The following is a 20,770-nucleotide window of genomic DNA, read 5'->3' on the forward strand; positions in this document are numbered from 1 at the left end:
TCAATCTCAGCTCATGTGACTACAGGTAGAATCAGAACATCCAAGACTGGATAGTATCCAAGCAGTGGCGTGGGTCCTGGTTGTCAGCTGGCACCTAAGTTACAGATTAATGTCATTTGCACTGTAACAGGGCAAGGATCCGTGTGGATAAAAATGCCACGAACGGTGGGGATCGGAAGATTCAGTTCAAACAAACTGCTCTCCAGTGCCACGTGAAGCACTGGGGTCATACAGAACGTCAGCACCCACTTCATGAAAGACTTAAACAAGTTAAACTTGTCATTTCTACCACGTAAGTAACTTGAATACTGACCCATGTCCTGAAGGGGCGATGAAGTATAAACAACACTGAACTCTGTTGTCAGGCATCTGTCGTCTGTTCACACGAGATTCAGCATTTAAGTAGTCTTCAAATTTACTGTCAATGTAGTCAATGACAGGCTGCCAGCTACAAATAGAAAATGTAAGATTTAAAAAACAGAGTACATTTTGACCACCATTAACTTTTCACAATCACTCAAGCAGCAGCTAATATAAAGGCATGAGCAAAATTTAAATTACACAGTGCAATTTGCATAATTCTGGAAATTTTACATTGCGCTTCGTACGAGAAATTCCATCATCACGCTACTTTGTGTAACTATACAGCATTTGCAGGAAAAATGTACAGTGACGCTCGCCATTTGCGACCACAAGAGTGCAACAACATGAGCACATGCTAGCAGTGCTTTTGTTAAATGCATCCTTGCATCAAAATTTAAGCGAGGACGCATTACGCGCTAAAATGTAGGCTCAGAATGAAAGATTTGCATTTCACTTAATTACATGTCATTTTGCATGATTTTGCTGACATTTTGGTTAACTACAGAAAAGCAAACTACGGAACGTTAGCACACTATTAGGTATACATGTTTAGAGTTTCCTTTAAGGCTAGAAATCTGGTTTATATAACACCATATCTACTTAAAATCGAGCAAGACCTACAACTTGTTACTAAAGAGAAAATAAATGTTACGATTTACTACACTTCCTTTTTCAACCATCCGGTCCACGTTTGAGTTTTTGTATATGATCCCATGAGACCTCTGGACCAAATAAAATCAGAAAGATGTTATTTTGTATTACTAACTTTATACTTCACAGTCTCAAAGCAAGGCTGTTCAAGACTTAGTAAAGAACTGGTGTTACGCTTAAAGGGGAAGTTTTACCCAATACATTCTTGATCCACAATTTAAAATTTCATACGCATAAAAATATTTCATATCTCCTGGTAACTACTGTCACTTCCTCCCAGCTTCAGGTGAAAAATGAATAGACAAAACTGATAATTTATAAGATGGGTCATGTACACCTTCAACGTGTAAGATTTTTGCTGAAAGTGAAAGAACTGCCAAGTATTTGGTTTGTCCAAGCTTATGATTGTCTAAGAGAGCTACCTGCAAACAATAATAAATGTGTGCGAAAGAACAAATAAAAACACCTAGTCTGGACTTCTTACGATGACAATTTTTTACGGTAATCACAGCATTTATAGAATGAGCAAATGCAGAGCTGGAGGCTAAATGCAGTCTTCTTTGTTTCAGGAGCACAACAATGGGCACACCTCTTAAGTCCAATGGACCTCATTTAATATAAATGTTTCTGTAAGTCATCACATGCCGGGATCCAGCCTGTGAAGTTGCTGATAATCCTTAGCTCGAACTTGAGGAGGGGAAAAAAGATGAACTTGTAACATACCTGGCTGTTTGATACACAGACACCATGAAGGGTAAAAAAGGATGGGTATGTGTAAAAATACAAATGATCTGGATAAAATACTGTGACAGGTGGACAAACTGATAGTGCATGAAATTCTTCGACCCTAAGAGCTGAAGTTATTGGCAGTAACAAAACGGTCTTTAGCGTAAGAATGTATTTATTTATGTGACTTATATAGCGCCTGAATCACCCTGTAAGGGGTATCTCTGTGCGGAGACTGCTTGTGGCCCTACCGAGGAAGATTAGAACAATTCAGTTTTCTGAAGACCAAGAAGTTTGTGCACTGGTGCCTCTGTATTGGGGAGTTTTTTCGAGTACCGGGGGCCAGATGGGAGAAGGCTTTGCCTCCCGTGCGTGCCAGTTTGAAAAGGGGAATGCAAAGAAGCGCTTGATGGCTCGACGTTAGGGGCCTGGTCGGTGTATATCTGACCAGCTTTTGGGCTAGATAGCTTGGGCCTATGTTGTGTAGTGATTTGTACACCAGGCAACAAATGTTGGACTTGATTCTCTTTTTTATTGGGAGCCAGTGGAGTTTGCGGAGAAGTGGAACAGAAGGTGTTCTGGGAGGGGCATTTCTCACTAGGCGAGCAGCATTGTTCTGAACTATCTGCAGTTTATTTAGGAATTTTTCTTTAGCACAAATCAGCAGGGCATTGCAGTAAGCCAGGCAGCTGATGATCAGTGCCTGGATTAGGGTTTTTCGGGTAGCTGATGGCAGTAAGGGGAAAAACCCTTCGGAGGATGCCAAGAGTGTGAAAGCAAGTCCTGGCTGTGATGTTTACATGTTCCTCTAGCGTTAGTACCTGATCAACTCTTACTTTCAGGTTTTTCACTATCTGCTTTGGGGGCGGGGCTGGTCCTAATTCTTCTGGCCACCAATTGGGGGACCATCTCAATATTGCTTCTACGAACATGATCTCGGACTTTTCAGTGTTCAATTGGAGGAAATTAACCCTCATCCACTACGCAATGCCTTTCGTCCCTTTCGAGACAATGTCTTGGATGTGCGGGTCTGATTTATCTAAGGAAAGGAGGAGTTGCGTGTCATCGGCGTAGGAGATGGGAATGAAGCCTAGTTTCCTCAGTAGCCCTGCCTAGGGGGTGACAGATATTGAACAGCGTGGGTCCCAAACAAGAGCCTGTGGAACCCCCTTGGTAACTGTGGTGTTCTCGGAGCGGTAGGGACCAGGGTTGATTGTTTGTGTCCTATTGGTTAAGAAGTTGGTCAGCCAGTTCAAGGCTTTACCCCGGATACCGATATCCTTAAGACGTTTGAGCAGGACCTGGTGGGATATGGTGTCAAAGGCAGCAGACAGGTCGAGCAGCACCAAAAGCACTGCCCGACCGCTATCTGCTGCCATTCGGATGTTATCAGTAACCTCCACCAGTGTCGACTCTGTGCTGTGCTTTGGGTGAAATCCGGACTGTGATTGGTCAAGGCGATTAGTAGATTCGACGAACTCAGATAGATGTTTGTTTATATGCTCTTCTAGAAGTTTGCTGTTTAGGGGAAGCAGAGAGATGGGGGCGATAGTTGGTGACATCTTCTGGTGGGACCTTTTGATTTTTCCTTATTGGAATAATCTGTGCTGCTTTACACTCAGTAGGGACGGTACCTTCCTCCATGGAGCTGTTGAGGATTGAGCATATTGGCCTCGCAAGAGTATTAGACAAAATGGCAGAGATCTTGGCAGGTAGGGGATCTAATGGGGACCCATATTTGACAGTTTTTAGGAGAGTGTCTGCTTCAGTAGTAGTGAGAGCTGGAAAGATTTCTAGGGTGAGGGTGTCAACTACGGTGGGTGGAGGATCTATGTGAGGATCTGAATGGCGAGTGGAGAAAGAGGTAATTTTGACTCGGGAAACAATGTATCAGCTCAACTGAAGAAGCAAGTCAAAATGGGATTTAAATCCCACTTAGGAACAATAAAGGAATGGAGGAAATAATGAAAACAAACCTTTTAGAAATCGCACCACATGAGATTATATAACCGGAAAGGTTGATCAAGCAGACACATTTGGGAAGGCATAGATCGTCAGATAGTCCTTAACGATAGCCAGCAGTAGTCCCTGCTTTGAAAAAGGACAACACAAACAGCAAGACAACAGAAAGGTGAGGTTTGAAAGGGTTGATGCACCCCTACTTGCATCATTGAAAGAACTCTTCCCAGCAATCCCCATATATGGGATTAGAGGTTGATTCCTAGACTTCAATATGACCTTTGTGACTTCATGAGGAAGGTAAAAAATGATTACCTAGCACTAAATAATCCCCATCTGTATAACTATAGCATTTAGGTGCTAGGGTGGAGGACATGACCAACCTGCTGCGACAGCAGAATGACACTGCACAGGAGAGGAAGGGGTAGCCAGATGCTGAATGCCAACACACCAACATTCCAAAACACAATCTGGGGCAATCAAAATCAGTTGAGCTTGTTCCGCCCGCACCTTTTGCAGTATTTGAAAGAAGGGGGAGAATCTGTGAAAATGCATCACAAGCAGCAGACCTGCAGACCAGGTGAACCTGTGCGATGTCTGTTAATTTAGCTGGTGTTCTAAGACAGAACTGCATGTTGCTACACGAGTTGGAAGAAAGAAAATACTTTATTCTAAGACAGACCATCTGAAGCTACAGCTGATTGATGTTTATTCAGGCAGTGATGAGATGTGGTCCAAAGGCCCCAGTACAATCATGTTGTCCAGTTGTACACCTCAGCCCAGCGAGGAGGCGTCCATGACATTGGCATGGGGCCTAATGGACTGTGCGTCAAAAGGTTGGAGGGGTCCATGAACTGATGCAGAAATGGATGAACAAAATCTGAACCTTGGCCATGAGACTCTCCGGACTCCGGAGCCATTTAGACCTCTGACACCACTGAAGGTCCTAATCCAGCGTCTGGCGTGTGCCACCAACAGGATGCACAAGGCCAAGATGATGCAATTCCTGCTGAACCAGGATCCATGCAGGAGTCCGAAATCTCAAAATCCTCGGAGGTGGATTGAAGGGCCTTCTTGCATGTCATGTCTAGTACGCCCCCTATGAAAGTTAGCCTTTACAAGGGAAAGAAGTGGTACCTCAGGGCCTTGATGGTAAAGCACGAGTCCTGAAGTAGTCTCGTCATACGCTAGTGGTGATACCTGACCTGTGCTAAGGGCTTTGCTTTCACTAGCCAGTCATAGTCATTGAAGTTAAAAAGTTGATGGATACCAGACTATTGTAGGGATCTCACCACACCACCGGCACTGAAGTAAAGACATGTAGATCAGTTGATAGTCTGAACAGTAGAAGGGTGAACTAATAGTGCTAGGACCCGCCCCCCCCCGTGAAGCTCAAGTAGTGTAGCCCAAAAGAATCAGGGTATGGAGGTAGCGAGAGATGCCAGCCAATCTCCTGCGATCAGCATCAGAAGGACTTGGTTCAAGGACAGCATCCTAAGGGGGGGGCTTGCACCAGAGAGCAATGGCTGCCTAGACGGTCAGCTGCGCACTCCATCCACTAACTTCAAACTTCCACACAGTCCATCCGGACAAATAAAATGACCCCACCATCAGCCAGACATTGCAGCATCCCGGTAGTATCACTGAAGTGGTCAAGTTGGCTGGGAACCCTCCTTTATCCCCTGGAGCCTCCAACAACATCCTTACCCAAGATGGCACACACCATCTCTGCGAGCCTCTCACATTGGCTCCATCATTCCATTCAGGCCCTATGATCAGCGATTGCATCGACCGGCTGATGCTCACAGCCTTCAAGAGGCATCTCAAATGCAGGAGTCAATGCCATTGCCTCCATACTACTACATCTGCAACACACCTCAATACAATACATTGCTGGCTGTACATCACCTCCTACATAAGATAAGTAGCTGGCTCTCCACCTGCCGCAAGCAACTGATCTGCCCTGCTCCACTTTTCTCTCCCCGGGCACCCAACCGTGTGCCACTGCACTGTGCACTTGGAGGCTGCCTTCCCGAAGCCCAGCGGTGCTCCCACTGCAACACAGGCTAGCATCCTTAAGTCGGCCATGTGGACGTTAGAGGTCTAAGCAATCTCCCAATGCACCGGTACCCTGAATTCTCTATCTCCTTCTTGACCATCCTGACCCAAGAGTACGCTCTAATTACTACATTTACGATCTCCCTTAACCCTTTGGTAATGCGCGCACACCGAATATCCCTGCAGCTCATCTGAAGTGCACCACTCAAAACGGCGACCATATAGCAGTGACAGATTGCTCTGTGCTTATTCTGAACTTACTCTGAGCACTGCTTGGCACTGACAGCAGAACCACAGAATCCCTACAGTTTCGCCCCAGCTTCGACACCACACCTCTCTTCCGCTTTCCACATATACCTTAAGTGGCAAAAAGAGTCAACGGCTGACACCAGTTAGTTGGCAAACAAGCTGGCAAGCGATTCTCCAGGCACTTATAACAGCAAGCAAACAGGCAATAGGCATAGGCCAGCAACCAGTAGGCAACAGCCAGTAGCCAACAGCTGCCAGCAGGTGGTAACACTGTTCACTAAGTGCTTTTTGTGCAAATACTACAGCAGAGAAACATCAGGTAAACATGAGGCAAACAGTCATCAGACAACGATCAACAGAAACAATAGCCAGTAGGCAACAATAGACAATAAGTAGCGGTTAGCTGGCAATAACTTTTATCACCATATGCACCCCAAGCACACTCTCTACGATCAGAGTCTTCCAACAAGGAAGACCAGCTGTCAGCTTTTTTTTTTTACAACTTTTCTCCCTCTTGGTACAGTGCCCATACCCATCAACCTGTGTGGCATATACTCTGGTTAATACCCTGCTTCTCCTTCCAAGATGACTGATCATAAAGGGAAAGACTTAAAATATCTCAAAGAGCCCAAGGACTGCATAGCTCATCACAAGGGACCCAAATATGATCCCCCTAATTAGTGATTTTCCAATTAGGCCCAAAGGGGATATGTCCAACAAACAATTAAGTCATCATTCAGCACCTGGGTGCTCTCCATGACTTAGCCAAAGATACTTATTCCAGCACAGACGCCATGCGACAAGATATACATGCTCTTTGCAACAACATGAGGGGTCTTTCCAGCAGACTCACTGAAGCAAAGTCCAGAATTAGCTCCACAGAAGATTCCAACACCTCAACTGTAAAACGTTTGGCCCGCTCATACCGCTTAACAAAGACAATGGCGTGAGAGCTCTCAGAACTTGAAGAGCGTAATCGGAGATGAAATACAGGTATCTTCGGCTTACCAGAGAAAACCAAAAAAAGACACCAACTCCTGCACTGAATTCTTGGAAGCTTAGATACTCCTCACCTTGCACCTCAGGTTCGACAAAGACTTCGAATGGGAGCACAGAATCCCTTCGAGCAAATTGCCAAACTTCACATCTGGTAACTCCACTCGTCCAAAAACAATTATCTTCCTGCCATTACAATATTATCACACTGAAACAATCCTCGCGCACATGAGAAAAAATATCAACAAATCGAAAGGAACGGGTCTCTCATCACAATTACCCAGGACAACTCTGCTTCTTGGCACTTCAAGAACTGAGTGAGTGCAATATTGCTTTCTCCATCGGTGCAGCAAGATTTTGTATAACCTATAAGGGCAAAACAATATTCTTAACCGCATGCGTGCGGGCGGAATTCCGCCCGTACGCTGGGTTTTTTAAAATCGCACTTTACGTGACGAGCTGGGCTCGTCATGAGCGTGCGAGGAGGCTACGCCATGACGAGCCCAGCTCGTCATGAGCGTCGAAGGGGTTATGCACTCCTGCCAACCTGCCAACCTTCAAGCCTTTATGGACACAGCCACCCAAACAGATATGACCGTTTGATCCTACCACTCCTCGGTCATCTTGGTTGATCGCAACAGTAGACTTAACCTAGACTCTTAATGTTCTGTCATGTTCGGTCTACAACAAACTAGTCTTGCTCATACTACCGGACATAGTTTAGTACTACTGTCCATGATACCCTCCGTTGCTATGCTCCTTTGTGCTTTTTGTCCATATATGTGCGCTTGTGCCTTTATGCTTCTGTGCATGCCTCTCTGCATGAATCCTCCAGCATATTTCTACCCTGCATTGTTGAGTAGCTAAATTATTGTGGTCTTATAATGGAAACTCTCAGCTGGTTAACCCCGGCGTTTGCCAAGCATTGTTTCACATCACAAGTAATCCTGCTGTTTCTTTCCACATTATCCCGGACAATTTTAAGTTGCTCATATTAGAGGAATCAACCTTGATCTTCAAATGTTTTCTCATGACCGATTTCACAACGTACCAGTTCTGCATTGCTTGACTTTGTCGAGTACTATTGTTTAGCGCTATTGCCTATGATACCCTCAGTGTGCTATGCTCCACTATTCTTATGTGCATGCTCAAGTGCTTTGGTGTTACTGTGTTCTTGCGCATGCTTTTCCGCACAGCTCTACCATCACTACACTACTGAGCATTGTTGCACTGATGTGGTACTGCTAGCTTCCATTGCTTTCTTTCTGCTTGAGGTATCATCCACATGCCAATCAATACTTCTACCGGTCCCAGGATACTGGTTTCCGGTCCAGGGAAGACCTGGCTTGGCAGTTGGAGCTGAACTGTTCCCATGAGGAACAGGGTCAAGAATAATTTGGATATGGCTGGGTCTGAACTGGGGTGACGAAGTGAGCTAAAGAACAATGATGGACTCAACCCAAATCTGGAACAAGGGGGTGAGCATCTGAAAAGTTTCAGCGCTCCGTCCATCATCTCCTTTTGTTTGCTTCTATCATTCTTCTACATAATACGTTGATTATGTCCATGTTACATTTTCTACTGTTTTCTCATAGTTGTAGCTCATAGTTGTAGCTCATAAGACTATAATGAGACTAAGATGAGTCCGTAATGAGACAATAAGATGTTTATTATGTGATGTATGTTCCAAACTAGGATATTCCAGCATTAAGAAGGAGCCATCTTGCACCTGTTAAGGACTGGCCTTCTCCTGGCCTCCCTCTCCTCTTTTCTAGATAGGGTGGGGAAATGCGTCTCGCCCGCATTACGAGGGATGGGTGGTGGGCGGTTTAGGTTTTTGGTCTGTATTCTGTTTATGTTCTTCTCACTCCTACTCTTCCTTCTCTTCCTTGCTTCTCTTTCCTTTCTACTCCTCACCTTAGCCCACTTCCCCTCCAAGAAAGAACTGAGTATCCCGGTCTTTCAAGCAGGCCTGCAAGGCGTTTCACACAACGTGTGCACTCATCTCTCTACCCGCTGGTCGACAATCCAGACACCCGAAACATTGAGGAGGTATGCCCCACACAACTGCACTAAGTTAGCTCGCAGGTTTTTCCACCACAACCTCAGGTCACATCACTTACGCCTCTGCAGCCCCTCATGACCGTAGCTGCATATGCACACCATCAACCTACTGACGATGGCAATGACTAACCACACCCTTCATCAAACCACTTCAAAACCATCATAAACGTCTGCCCGACCAATGCACACGCACCATTACACAGGCTCATCACCTCAAAGGTTATCCCCACCTCATAAGGCTTGTTTGCGCACTCCACCATACACAACAGCTCTCCACTACCCATGCCTCCTCACCTCTAAAAGATGGCTGGCATCAGAATTCAATCACTAAAGGCTTCTAAAACCCGGTAAAATGAAAAAAATATTGCTAATTACGGCAACAAAATGAAAGGAGACAAAATTCTCCTCCAAGACACTCATATAGAGTCTACTTAAGATGCCAGATTCTATTGCCCTTGGGTCGGGGACATTTTAATCTATCCTGTCACAGATTAGAGTCATCACCCTATTTGCAAACAATAAGGAAATTTCAGTCATCTCCATTACACACCATCATCAAGGACGTTTAATAAATAACCAGACTCGTAAAGAAAAACAAAGATCACCATAGTTATGCACCGAACGATAACTCCGTCACGATAAGGCAAGATCTGGACAAACACCTCTGAAATACCAGAGGCCCATACTAATTAGCGACCATGTGTGTATAGCTCTTGATCTGTTACACCCACCCACAAAGATTTGACACCTTAATTACTCACTCTCGGATTCAATTAGGTGGGATGCCCTGAATGTTACCCTCAGAGGCACCTTAAGGAACCTAGCTTCTACCAGAAACAAATCCCTGAATAAACTTCTCAACTCTATCGAATCAGAGATCAAATCCCTAAACAAATCCATCAGATGCCCGCGGGCTTTCAAGACATACCTAAGCTGTGCAAACTACAATAAGAATACAAACAATAACTAAGTATTAGAGCACAGACACATTGCCAACTTTGAGAAATCTACCTCTAGAAACAAAGCTGGGAAGGCCATTTCTAACTATTTGAATTACTCCAAAAACAAAGCTGGAATTAGTTACTTCCCCAGTGGCGAATCTGGAGGTCTTTCATAACTTCTATTCTGACCTCTACAACCCCAACAATACAATCAACCCCAAAGATTGCGTATTGTATCTCAACACCTGTTAACTCCTATCAGCCTCTACAGAAGACAGACCCCAATGCACCAATCACCTCTGAGGAAATCCACTTGCCCATTAAATCCCTCACGCCAGGTAAGGCTCCAGGCCCTGAGGGGTACGCAGTAACTTTCTACAAACTGTTCCTCGCTTTTCTGTTAGAGCCTTTATTAATCCTGTTCCAACTGTACGCTTCCACCGGGTCTCTGGTTCGGCCTCTGAGGCCACAATAGTTGTCATCCCTAAAGAAGGAAAAGAACCATTGGACGTCAAAAACTACAGTGGGATATTATTAATCAATATTGACTGTAAAATATACGCCAAAATCTTGGCCCAAAAAATAGAGAAAGTGATACTAAAACTCATTGCTCCAACCCAAACTGGATTTTTGAAAGGTAGGATAGCCGCTCACAATATCAGAGTCTTCTGCCACGCTCTTGAAAAAGGTATGTCATTGCCCTTGCAGCGATGGCTCTTGACCCAGAAAAGGCCTTTGAAAAGACTAGGACAACACAAATCCCAACTAGGCGAGAACTTCGCCCAGATGGTGATGGCTCTCAATGCAACACCGGTGGCAAACGTCAGGATAAACAGTCACTTGTTCAACCATTCCCATTAACCCAAGGTACCATACAGTGATGCCCCCTCTCTCCACTCCTGTTCCTATTAGTTATCAAACCCTTCTATGCGCCCTAAAAGATAATATCAAAGGCTTCCAATTTCAATCCGGCAGGCAACTTGTTCCAGCTTAGCCAGAAGACATTCTAATCTTTAGTGAAGATGCAGACAAAGCTATTACCCATATTATATTTGAAATCAAAAATTACTCTAAAGTATTTGGCTACACTCTTAACAGTCACTCAATACTATCAGGAGCCTCAGGGGGGAAAAAAGGAAGCGAAGAAAGACAGGCCACCCCCCACTCATATCATTATCTACAAATAGTGGCCTTCCCTTGTGTACTTTGGGGTAGACAGGGTGAGCGGAAGCCAGACTTGTGCACAGGAACGAGACCGACCGACAGGCGGTACACCGGACCCACTAATGGTGTAGGGGTGCCCTACAGTCCCAGATTCTTCCACGGGGGCCGGTAGGCTCGAATTAAGAGGCCACCTGGTACAATAAAGGGAGAATCCAGAGGTGCAAGATTTACGCTGACCCTAACTAAACCCCGAAGAAATCACCGGTAAAGTATATGTTGGTGATGAAACATGTCGGTTGTGGTTTTTAATAGAGTGAGCAAACAGCACAGAATAAAGGTGTAGTTGCCAGTTTAGCTCAGCTCTTTTTACACAGCGGTCTTGCAGAACTCTAACAGTTGGAGATTTGTCAAACCACGTAGGGTCATTTAACACGTGTAACACATACTGGTTTTTTGGTTTCATTGCACACAGTTTATCCCCTTTTCTTTCATGGTTGACAGAAGCTGATGATGATAAGTGGGGATTCAGGCGAGTACCAGCCTGTCATATCCTCCCCTGGGTGTTGCTCCCGTGAGGCTATGTCAACCTCCCCTTCCCCTTTTTCACAGTAGAAAGGTGTAGTGAGGTGAGAGGATCAGCTGTGGGCTACACAGACACACACACACAGGGTTTTAAATTTTCATCAGCAAAGACAGTGACTAGGAATAGCACGCATAGAGAGAAGGTTGATAAGCACCCTCTGTCTGATTGTACCAACAGCAGAATCTATTTGGGGTTGTCTACCCCAAAGTACACAAGGGAAGGCCACTATTTGTATTGTAGATAATTACACTCTTAACAGTACCAAAACGGAGATCTTCCCCATGTATATCCACTGCACCCCCTTGCCTCTTGGTAACTCCGGCCTGCAATGTCAACCTGGGGCACTCTAATATCTAGGCATCTGATTTGGCAAATATCTTCATGCCTCTACCTCAATTAAAGTAAAAGCCTTTCCAAAATTAAATTAAACTCTTGGTCCCCCACACACCTAACATGGTGGGCAGGGCTGACACATCGAAAATGATGATAGCACCACTAGTCAATTTTCTCTCCAGCATTCTGCTCTTAAATCTATCTAACTCCTTCTTCAACGCAGTGAACAAGGCTATCTCGAACTTCATATGGAAGGGGATGAGGGTTAGGATTGCTGATCCCTCCCCAAAACTGAACAAAACCAGAGGAGGCCTAAACATGCCTGACTTCCATAGATACCAACAGGCGTTTCTGGCCTGGGAAGCTGGTGGTTTAACAAAACCACTGACTCACAACCACCCCCCCCCCCCCCCTTCCACCCAGGCTCCAAATTGAATCCCAGCTTCTCTCCCCATCCCGCAAAACTCCACGCTGATTGTTCACAGCCTCCAAAAACTACCCTCGGCCCACTCATTCCCCATAATAGCAGATATGGATCAGCCCTTATTTGTGTTGATAAAACATTGACCAACCATCTCTTGAACTCTACTGTGGCCTCTGCCAAATTAAACTAGAACGCTGAACCCTATCCTGGAAACAATGGGCAGAAAGAGGAGTTAACTCCATTGGTGACCTAGGCACAACACTAAACCCTATTGCCCTTGCTGACCTGTGCCTGTGGCATGCCCCCCCCCCCCATTGAACTCAACAACTTCTTAAAACTCAAAAACAACATTAGGAGGCTCCCTAAGCCACACAATCCAGAACTTCCCGAACCTAACAGGAAACTCAAACGCATAAGTCAAGCCGCATCTCACATCTGTTAGACCCACCATGATTACACCCCCCTCAAAAGCATAAAAAAGAAATGGTCCTCATATATCCCAGATGACCTAGTCTCACACTTCTCACTACCTGGCACAGAATCTGGCACTCTCCTTAAATGGCTTAAACTACACCTGCAGTGAAACAATCCAGATTCTGGTCGATACATAAATCCTATTGAACTCAATCCAGGCTACACAAACTGGGGATCCTGCAATCAGACAAATGCTCCCACTGTGAGGAATCCCTGGCTCGCTTGAACATATGTTCAATACACGTAAATTGCTTTATCTGCTATGGTCCAAAATACAACAAAGCATTCAAGACATCTTCAAAATTAAACTCAATCTAACCCTTCTGACCTCGACATTTGGCCCTGCGGCACACCACCCTAACATCAGCCTAGCCACAAATGACTCGCTTCTACTCGACCATATCCTAGCCCTTGGAACGAAAATAATTCTACTAGAATGGAAAGCCACCACAGAAATCCCCCTCAAGAAATGGTGGAACATTTTATGTGACACCAGAAGTGCAGACAACATTATGCATAAAAATATACAGCAAACACACGTGTGGCCTATGGAATACACCAGACCTATATCTTCAAAAAGTGGACCCTCCATAGCTCTTGAATTTTAGTGCGACAATCATGGCCACTCCCCTTGTGCCTTGTAGATTACATTCACCTGTTTTCCCACACCCCAGGGCATGTAACCCCCGCAGCAGCCCCACTCCCCCTCCCTGTTTTTTCTTTTTCTATTTCGCCTCCTCCATTTCTACTTCAACATCCTGCACACTCAAGATTTTTAAATATGGCTCCACATATAGTGCTTTTGCTTTGCTCTCCTCCACCATTGGGTACCCCTCAATGGTCCCCCCACATCTGCTCCCACTCCACGTTTGCTACTGGCACCCCTGATGTCAACTCTCCTCTTATGGTTAGTATTTTGTAAGAAGTAAAGGGAAAAGAATCTCAAGACCGTTTCTTCCAGGGAGAATACTTTTATGGCCCCTTCGTCCATAAGGGTCAAGAACTTCCACTTCTAAAACGTAGGTTTTTACTGGAGAGTACGTACTGGTGGGAGAGCGGCAGTCCACAGGATGTGACAGGAAGGGCAGGGTGCAGTTTGGTGTGGGAACAGAAGTGGAAGTATTGAGGCAGCAAATGTGGCAGAGAATGGAGGACACTACATCTGCTGCTCCTTTTGGATCCATCCCCTATATCCATTGTGGTCCTGAAAGAGATGACATAGCTGCTGGGGTATCTGAACAGGCTGAGAGGGCTGTCTCTATGGGCTGCACTGGCCCGGAACAGCCACAAAACTTTCCGTACTGATGAAAGAATGTGCTGGGAGTTCAGGTCCAAAAAGTGGGCTGTAGCTCTACTTTTTTTTTTTTTTAATTTTTTTAAAAGCTTCAGACAGGAATCTGATTTTTGCCCTTAACAGTCACTTGCGATCCAAGGGAATGTCCAAGACGTTGGCTGATCCAATTCCACAGAGTACAGTGGAAAACTTCTCTTAGTGTGCAGAGGCAACATGACAACTGGGCCGATATATCAAGTGTTTTGACATTTCAAGATCTGTTTGGATACATCTAATCTGTCTTTGATTACATCTGTAAACATCTTTTTTATTTGTCTAGAAAGCTATTCACTAAGTTTCCCCAGTTCCCACAAGGGAGAACATACTGACCAAGAGTGTAGGTGGCATTACCATAGGCGAGGGCCATGCCACGAGAATCAAATACTTTAGTCAATCAAATCAAGTTTCTTTGACTGTATCTTGAGACGCCCTAGAGAAGGTATTTAGGTTCTGCTTAAAAGACGACGTTTGGGCCCCCAGACATTCCAGTGTCAAGTATGAGGACAAGAAGTGGGGATCACAAGGCGCAGGGATATGACATTTGGCAATCTGTCTGTGGAATACTGGGTTTGAAAAGTTTTTTTCCATGTAACCAGTGGCTTCACTAAATAGATGCAAGGGATCCGATCCCAAGGAGGAGGTTGCTAGAGCTCCCACAATGTTAGACTTCACCTCTGCAGAGGATAAGACTTCAGATGCTTTCTGTACAACAGTTACAAATATGGACATTTCCTTAGAGCTGGGGTAGAGGAATAAGCGGTGTCCTCTTCTAGAGAAGTGTCCAGGTATACTATAAGTCATCATCAATATTACAGGGAGGAAGATGGTTTATTTGATAATATGATAGCTTTGGAGCCGAAGCTGAAAATCTCTTCCATCCTGGCAAATTTCTGAACTCTTTGGGGGAGCTCTGACAAGAGAGCTTCATTGAGGAGGCATATTGGGGTTGAAGCCACTACGTCTACAGAAATGTACACTCTTGAAGGGCAGCCCAAAGGATCCAGGAGCCATCCTGAATAGATAAAGCAGAGTAAGCCAGAAGGCCTCAACATGCTCAAAGGTAGGCAGATTGACCCAGAAACTCTGCTCTTTTTCAACTTTGGAATTTTGTCAGCTGATGAGAAAGGATTTGGCATTTGGGAAAAACACCCAGATTTCCTACGGTCATGGAAAAGAGACCATTCGCTGTAGGGAAAAAGAGGACCGTTTATTAGACAGAAATGGCTTGGGTCCTGCTACCTAGTGGCCTTCAAGTGCATAGAAGGCACAAGAATCTCAGACTGCAACCTTGTGCTCTCTTCTCGGTCACCACATCCATTTGCCCTGTGGATACAAAAGGGATGGCATCTTGTTTTGAAGGAGACATTTGCCCTAGCCACTGTCTAATGTGGAGGAATTCGGTTTGTGAGACAGCAAGGAAACCTTGAAAGGACTTCGAAGCATAGGAAAACACAGAACTGACTCCACAACGCATGTTGGCGCAGTCTATACTCTGATGTCACTATATCCGGAGGCAGCTGCATAGCAGGACCTGGTGGCACTGAAGAGCTATTGCTGGCTACTGCAGAGGAAAAGCTTTTTTCGAACTACTGAAAGCCTGGTAGGGATAAAGGGGAGGACTGTGCAGGCAGATGCATCATCAGAATGCACTCTTCTACAGTGGTTTATATGGTCTAAGTAAAAAAAGGGAATTAAAAGACAAAACACCTGCCATAGCTCTCTCAATCATGGATTTTTAATGGCTTGCTCCCATTATGACAATGACACAAAATGGAGAAAAGGCCAGCCTGACAAAATCAGACTGCAGAATCTCCATTGTGGGGGCTTTTCATAAATGAGGACTAGATTTCTCACAAAAATCTCATGATTTTTATTGAAGTATTTTTCGAACCCAGGTTGGAATCTAAATCTAAAACATGTTTAATAAAGGAAACACCTTTTACATTAGGAATTGTATGAATAATTACGCTCAACATTTTTCCCCCCACTGCTCGTATCGTCACTTTCCCCACTGCTCAACAGATGGCAAAACATCTGCCACACAAACAGACCTTCCTCAAATGTAAATGGTATCGTCAAGTCCAAATCCATGAATTGAGATTTGGAATTTGCACCTTTGAATGTAATTTGTGTACTTTTATGGTTTTTATTAACTGAATAAAGTGGTTTGACTGACTGACTAAACTAGTGTACTTAAGTGCACAAAACATTTTGTGAATCTGGACCTGGATGATAACTTGATTTACAATAAAGAGAGAGCTCAGTTTAGCAGCACTGAAAACACCTTGACTGATGCTGCCACTTACAAGAAAGTGCAATTGCAGCGTGAAATCACGAGCTAGTATTTTTAGAAAGTGTTAAATTTTTTGCTTTTATAACGATTCTCTTCTAAAAGGAATGCCATACGCAATTATTTCAAATGAATGAGCTCCTTTCTAAAGCAGGCGTCTCTAAATTTAAAAACATTGTTATCCTTTGTAATCATATTAAAATTGATCACTGGATTTAGAGCAGTCAGCCAAGGAATGCTTTGTGCAGGTGCACATGGATTAAAGTTTGACAGGACACAGAAGTGGTTTGGCTAGATGCCCAGGAATCCTGGAAAGGGAAACACATTGCATTTCTCAACTTGGATAATAGTGAGGCTGAAAGCAGGAAAACATGAATCTTTCACACAATAGTTGCCTCTGGATGAGAAGCTTAGTCTCTTAGTTTCAATCTGGTTGTAGAACTATAGAGTACGAGTAGAATACGGAGTACTTAAAAATCCTAGGTGTTTTTTTCCATCTCTGCTAATTAGCGGTACATTTCCGATTTTCTAGTTTGTTTTGCACTTGCAAAGATGCATGCTTCTATTAGTGTCACACAGGCCCATTTCTGCAATCCACCCCACAGGACTTGATGTGCAGTTTGCAAGAATACGTTTTATGCAATGGAACCCTACATCACAGGAAACCAAGGGGAGTAGTGCAGCAGTTTTTAATTTGGTTAAAACATACTTTCTAATCTCTGGTTGTTTATGAACCAATTTCTCAAATTCCCACACATAATAAAGTTCAACACGATGCAGATCAAGTGGGATTAATGAAGACTAGCTAACCTACATGTCATTCTAATGATATCTGCTTTCTTTTGCTAACTTTAGGAGACCGCATTATTAAAACTTACTAACAGTCAACGGGAGTGTATGTCATTTTTAAACAGATATTTGCAAAGACACTTCCTTTTTAAGACTGGTTTGATAGCGCAGCTGACGCTAGCCTAATGTGATCAGAAAAAGCTTTCAGGAGTACTAATTGTGATTGATCTTTTGGCCAACACATGTCACTGTAATGGATGGAGCGTGCCCTTTAAGGTCACACAAATGCCACTGTGATGCTATTAAACAACATCTCCTAGGTAATTATATAATGATGGTGTTTGTTATTCGCTGGTTGCCTTGTAATGAAACCTATGCTCCGTACAGTAGGACATTATTGATTATGATGGCAAAACAAAGACCAAGGCTAGGAGCTAGTTAGTCAGCCAATTACCAAGGCTACAAGCTAGATTTTTATTATGAAAAATGATGAGTCAGTAGACCACACATTTTTATTGTGAAAACGACATGCTAAACTTAACAGGCATTTAAGGGTGGGTACAATCAGGGGGAATTGTGAGCGCGCTGCTCACCAGTGAGGGTCTCAAGGTACTGGGGAGGGGGGTAAGCAGCTCCGTTCAGTCGAAGAGCCAGGTCTTGAGTGTCTTCCTGAAGATGTTCAGGGAGGGGGGCGCGTCTGATGTTGATCGGAGCTCGCTCCAGGTCTTTGCCTCAATGTAGGAGAAGACACTTCCACCTGTTCTGGCTCCTGTTCTGGCTCTGCGGATGCGTGGATTTCGGCGAGAGCAAGGTCGGGGGATCGGAGGTTTCTCTTGAGTACATGCAAGGAGATTCTCTCGTTGAGGTATTGGTGTCCGGCATTTGTAAGCATGGGTGAGTAGCTTGAAAGTAACTATCCCCAACGGGGAGCCGGGGGTGGTTACGCAGGTGTTGGGCGGTGTGTTTGTGTCGAGGGATGCAGAGGACGAGTCTGGCTGCGGTGTTCTGTATGGTCTGGAGTTTGCGGAGAAGAGATTTGTTAATCCCGGCGTAGAGTGCGTTTACGTAGTCCAGTCTGGTGGTTATGAGTGCGTGGGTGATGGTCTTCTTTGATTTGGGGGTGGTGGTGGAATCCATTTAAAAGTCTTTCGAAGGATGCAGAGGGTGTTGAAGCAGCTGGAGGCGACTTCGTTGCCCTGTCGGGTCATGGGGAGGGAGGAGTCTAGTATGATGCAGAGGTATTGGGCGTGGTCCATGGGGGTGGGAGTGCTCCAGAGGGCGGTGGGCCCCAGGCCGAGGGGGAGTGTCCGAGGACGAGGACCTCCGTCTTCTCTGAGTTGAGCTTCAGGCAGCTGCTGCTCATCCAGGATGCAACGTCCTTCATGCCTTCCTGGAAGTTAAGTTGAGTCTGGTGGTCTGGTGGTGATGGGGTCCTTCGGTGAGGGAAAGGATGAGCTGGATGTTGTCGGCGTAGGATGCTATGAGGAGTCTGTGCTGTCTGATAATGGCTACGAGGGGGGCCATGTAGATGCTGAACAGCGAGGGACTGAGCGACGATCCTTGGGTTACTCCGCAGTTTATTTGCGTGGGTTCGGAGAGGAAGGGTGGCAGTCGGATTCTTTGGGTTTTGCCGGTGAGGAAGAAGGGGCTCCAGTTCAGGGTGGTTCCCTATATGCCAGCGTCGTGGAGTCTGGTGGTGAGTGTGCGGTGGGAGATGGTGTTGAACGTTGCAGAGAGGTCGAGTAGAATCAGAGCCGTGGTGTGTCCTTGGTCGTTATTACTTTATTAAAATCTGAAAAGGTATTTTGTTACATGGATTTTTAACAGTTTACAGTAGTGGGCAAGGATGTTAGTGTTTGTTACCCTTTGTAACAAACCGTGTGGGTAGAAGATATTCACTGCGATAATAATCCTTATTAGGCCCTCTTAGAAGGCTTTACCAAAGGCAATGCTGTTTACATATCTAATTTGGTGACTGTAGGCCTGATGGTTGCCTTGTTGGATAGCTTACTTTCAATGCAGCTGTCACAACTTGCTCCCTGCGTTCTCGTGTCCACCACCATGGGGCTGAACTGTGGGACTCTCCAGTGTTCTAATAAGCTTCCAGATCCTCCCCTTCATGTACATACTGACGTCCAGCCATTTGGACTCTACTTGAAAATGGCCATCCATTGCCAATCCATACCGGATTTTGTGGAAGCCAGTCTGCTCATTCAAACTCCATTACCTAGAATTCCCTGCTCACTGCTTCGTCTCCACCTCTGCAGGCCAAGGAAGGGAGGAAGAATTCAGCTCACCTGTGGCTAAGCATGTGATTACTGTGAGCTCTTTTAAGCCCCATCTCACTTCAGTCCAAGGTTGGTCATTGTAGCTGTATATCAGTGAGACCGGCCCTTGTTTCCAGTGTTTCCTGAGCTTTTTGATATTCTGGTTTCCTGAGCTTTGGATAACCTGGTTTCCAGTGTTTCCTGAACTTTAGTTATTCCTTGTTCCTGAACTGCTTCTGTTTCGTTTTCCTTGTTCCTGAATTAGCCAAACCTGCATTGCTACCTTGACTCCTGAGCCTTAGCATTCCCTATTCCTGATCTGCAGCAGTTTTCCTTGTTCCTTAATTAGCACTGCCTGCAGTGCTACCTTGACTCCTGAGCCTCAGCATTCCTTGTTCCTGAGCTGCAGCAGTTTCCCTTGTCCCTGAACTAGCTCTGCTTGCAGCGCTGCCTTGGCTTTTGAGCTTTTGCTAAATTCTTGTTCTTGCTCCAGCACAGCCTTTAGCACTACTTTTTTTTCTTGACTCCTGTTCCAGCACTTTTCTAGGGTACCCATGTAGCCTCCCCTTCTGTATATCCTTTTCCAGTCCCTGCCTTTCTTCCCATTTCCTCGGTTCAGTTCCTTGTTTGCTGTCTTTCTATTCTGCTGTCTTGCTTCTATTACCTTGTATGTTTGTTACTTGCTTTCTACCAAGTGTGCCCTGTGATTTCCTTCCTTTCCTGTTAAGCTTGTGTATAGTTCTACCCCTTTCGTATTCCTGTTTGATCGCCAGGATCCGTGGGCACAGATGACTACCTAGGTGTTTTATTGTTCAATGTGAGTATTGTCTTTGAGTTACGTTTATAACATCACCATAGGTATTAGCTCCACAGACCTTGCCTTTGCATGCATATCCTATATGTGGGTATTTGCAGTCAGTATCTGTAACAGCAATTGTGGGTGAGGAACTTAGTGAGCTTTAGTCTTACCATGTGGAGCTCCTGAGTGCTTTACCCTACGTTTCCTTTATTGTTAATCCATCCTTGGTGAAATTATTCTGAATGCTAAATCACTTCTTGAGTGCCTATCCTTTCGGAGTTCTAGCTACCTTGTTCCTTTGTGCAGG

The 20,770-nt window shown here is 44.9% G+C and overlaps 1 protein-coding gene across 2 annotated transcripts in view; it reads right to left on the reverse strand.

The window, feature by feature from the left end:
• SEPTIN7 (septin 7) overlaps positions 1-20,770 on the reverse strand; it is a 525,571-nt gene that overhangs the window by 147,586 nt on the left and 357,215 nt on the right. For both annotated transcript variants that reach the window (XM_078688225.1, XM_078688224.1), the window contains exon 5: positions 314-448. In XM_078688225.1, coding sequence (XP_078544351.1) covers positions 314-448 — 135 coding nt within the window. The remainder of the gene's footprint in view (positions 1-313; positions 449-20,770) is intronic.

Source organism: Lissotriton helveticus, chromosome 4_1 (genome assembly GCF_964261635.1).
Source record: "Lissotriton helveticus chromosome 4_1, aLisHel1.1, whole genome shotgun sequence".
Taxonomy (NCBI): Eukaryota; Metazoa; Chordata; class Amphibia; order Caudata; family Salamandridae; genus Lissotriton; species Lissotriton helveticus.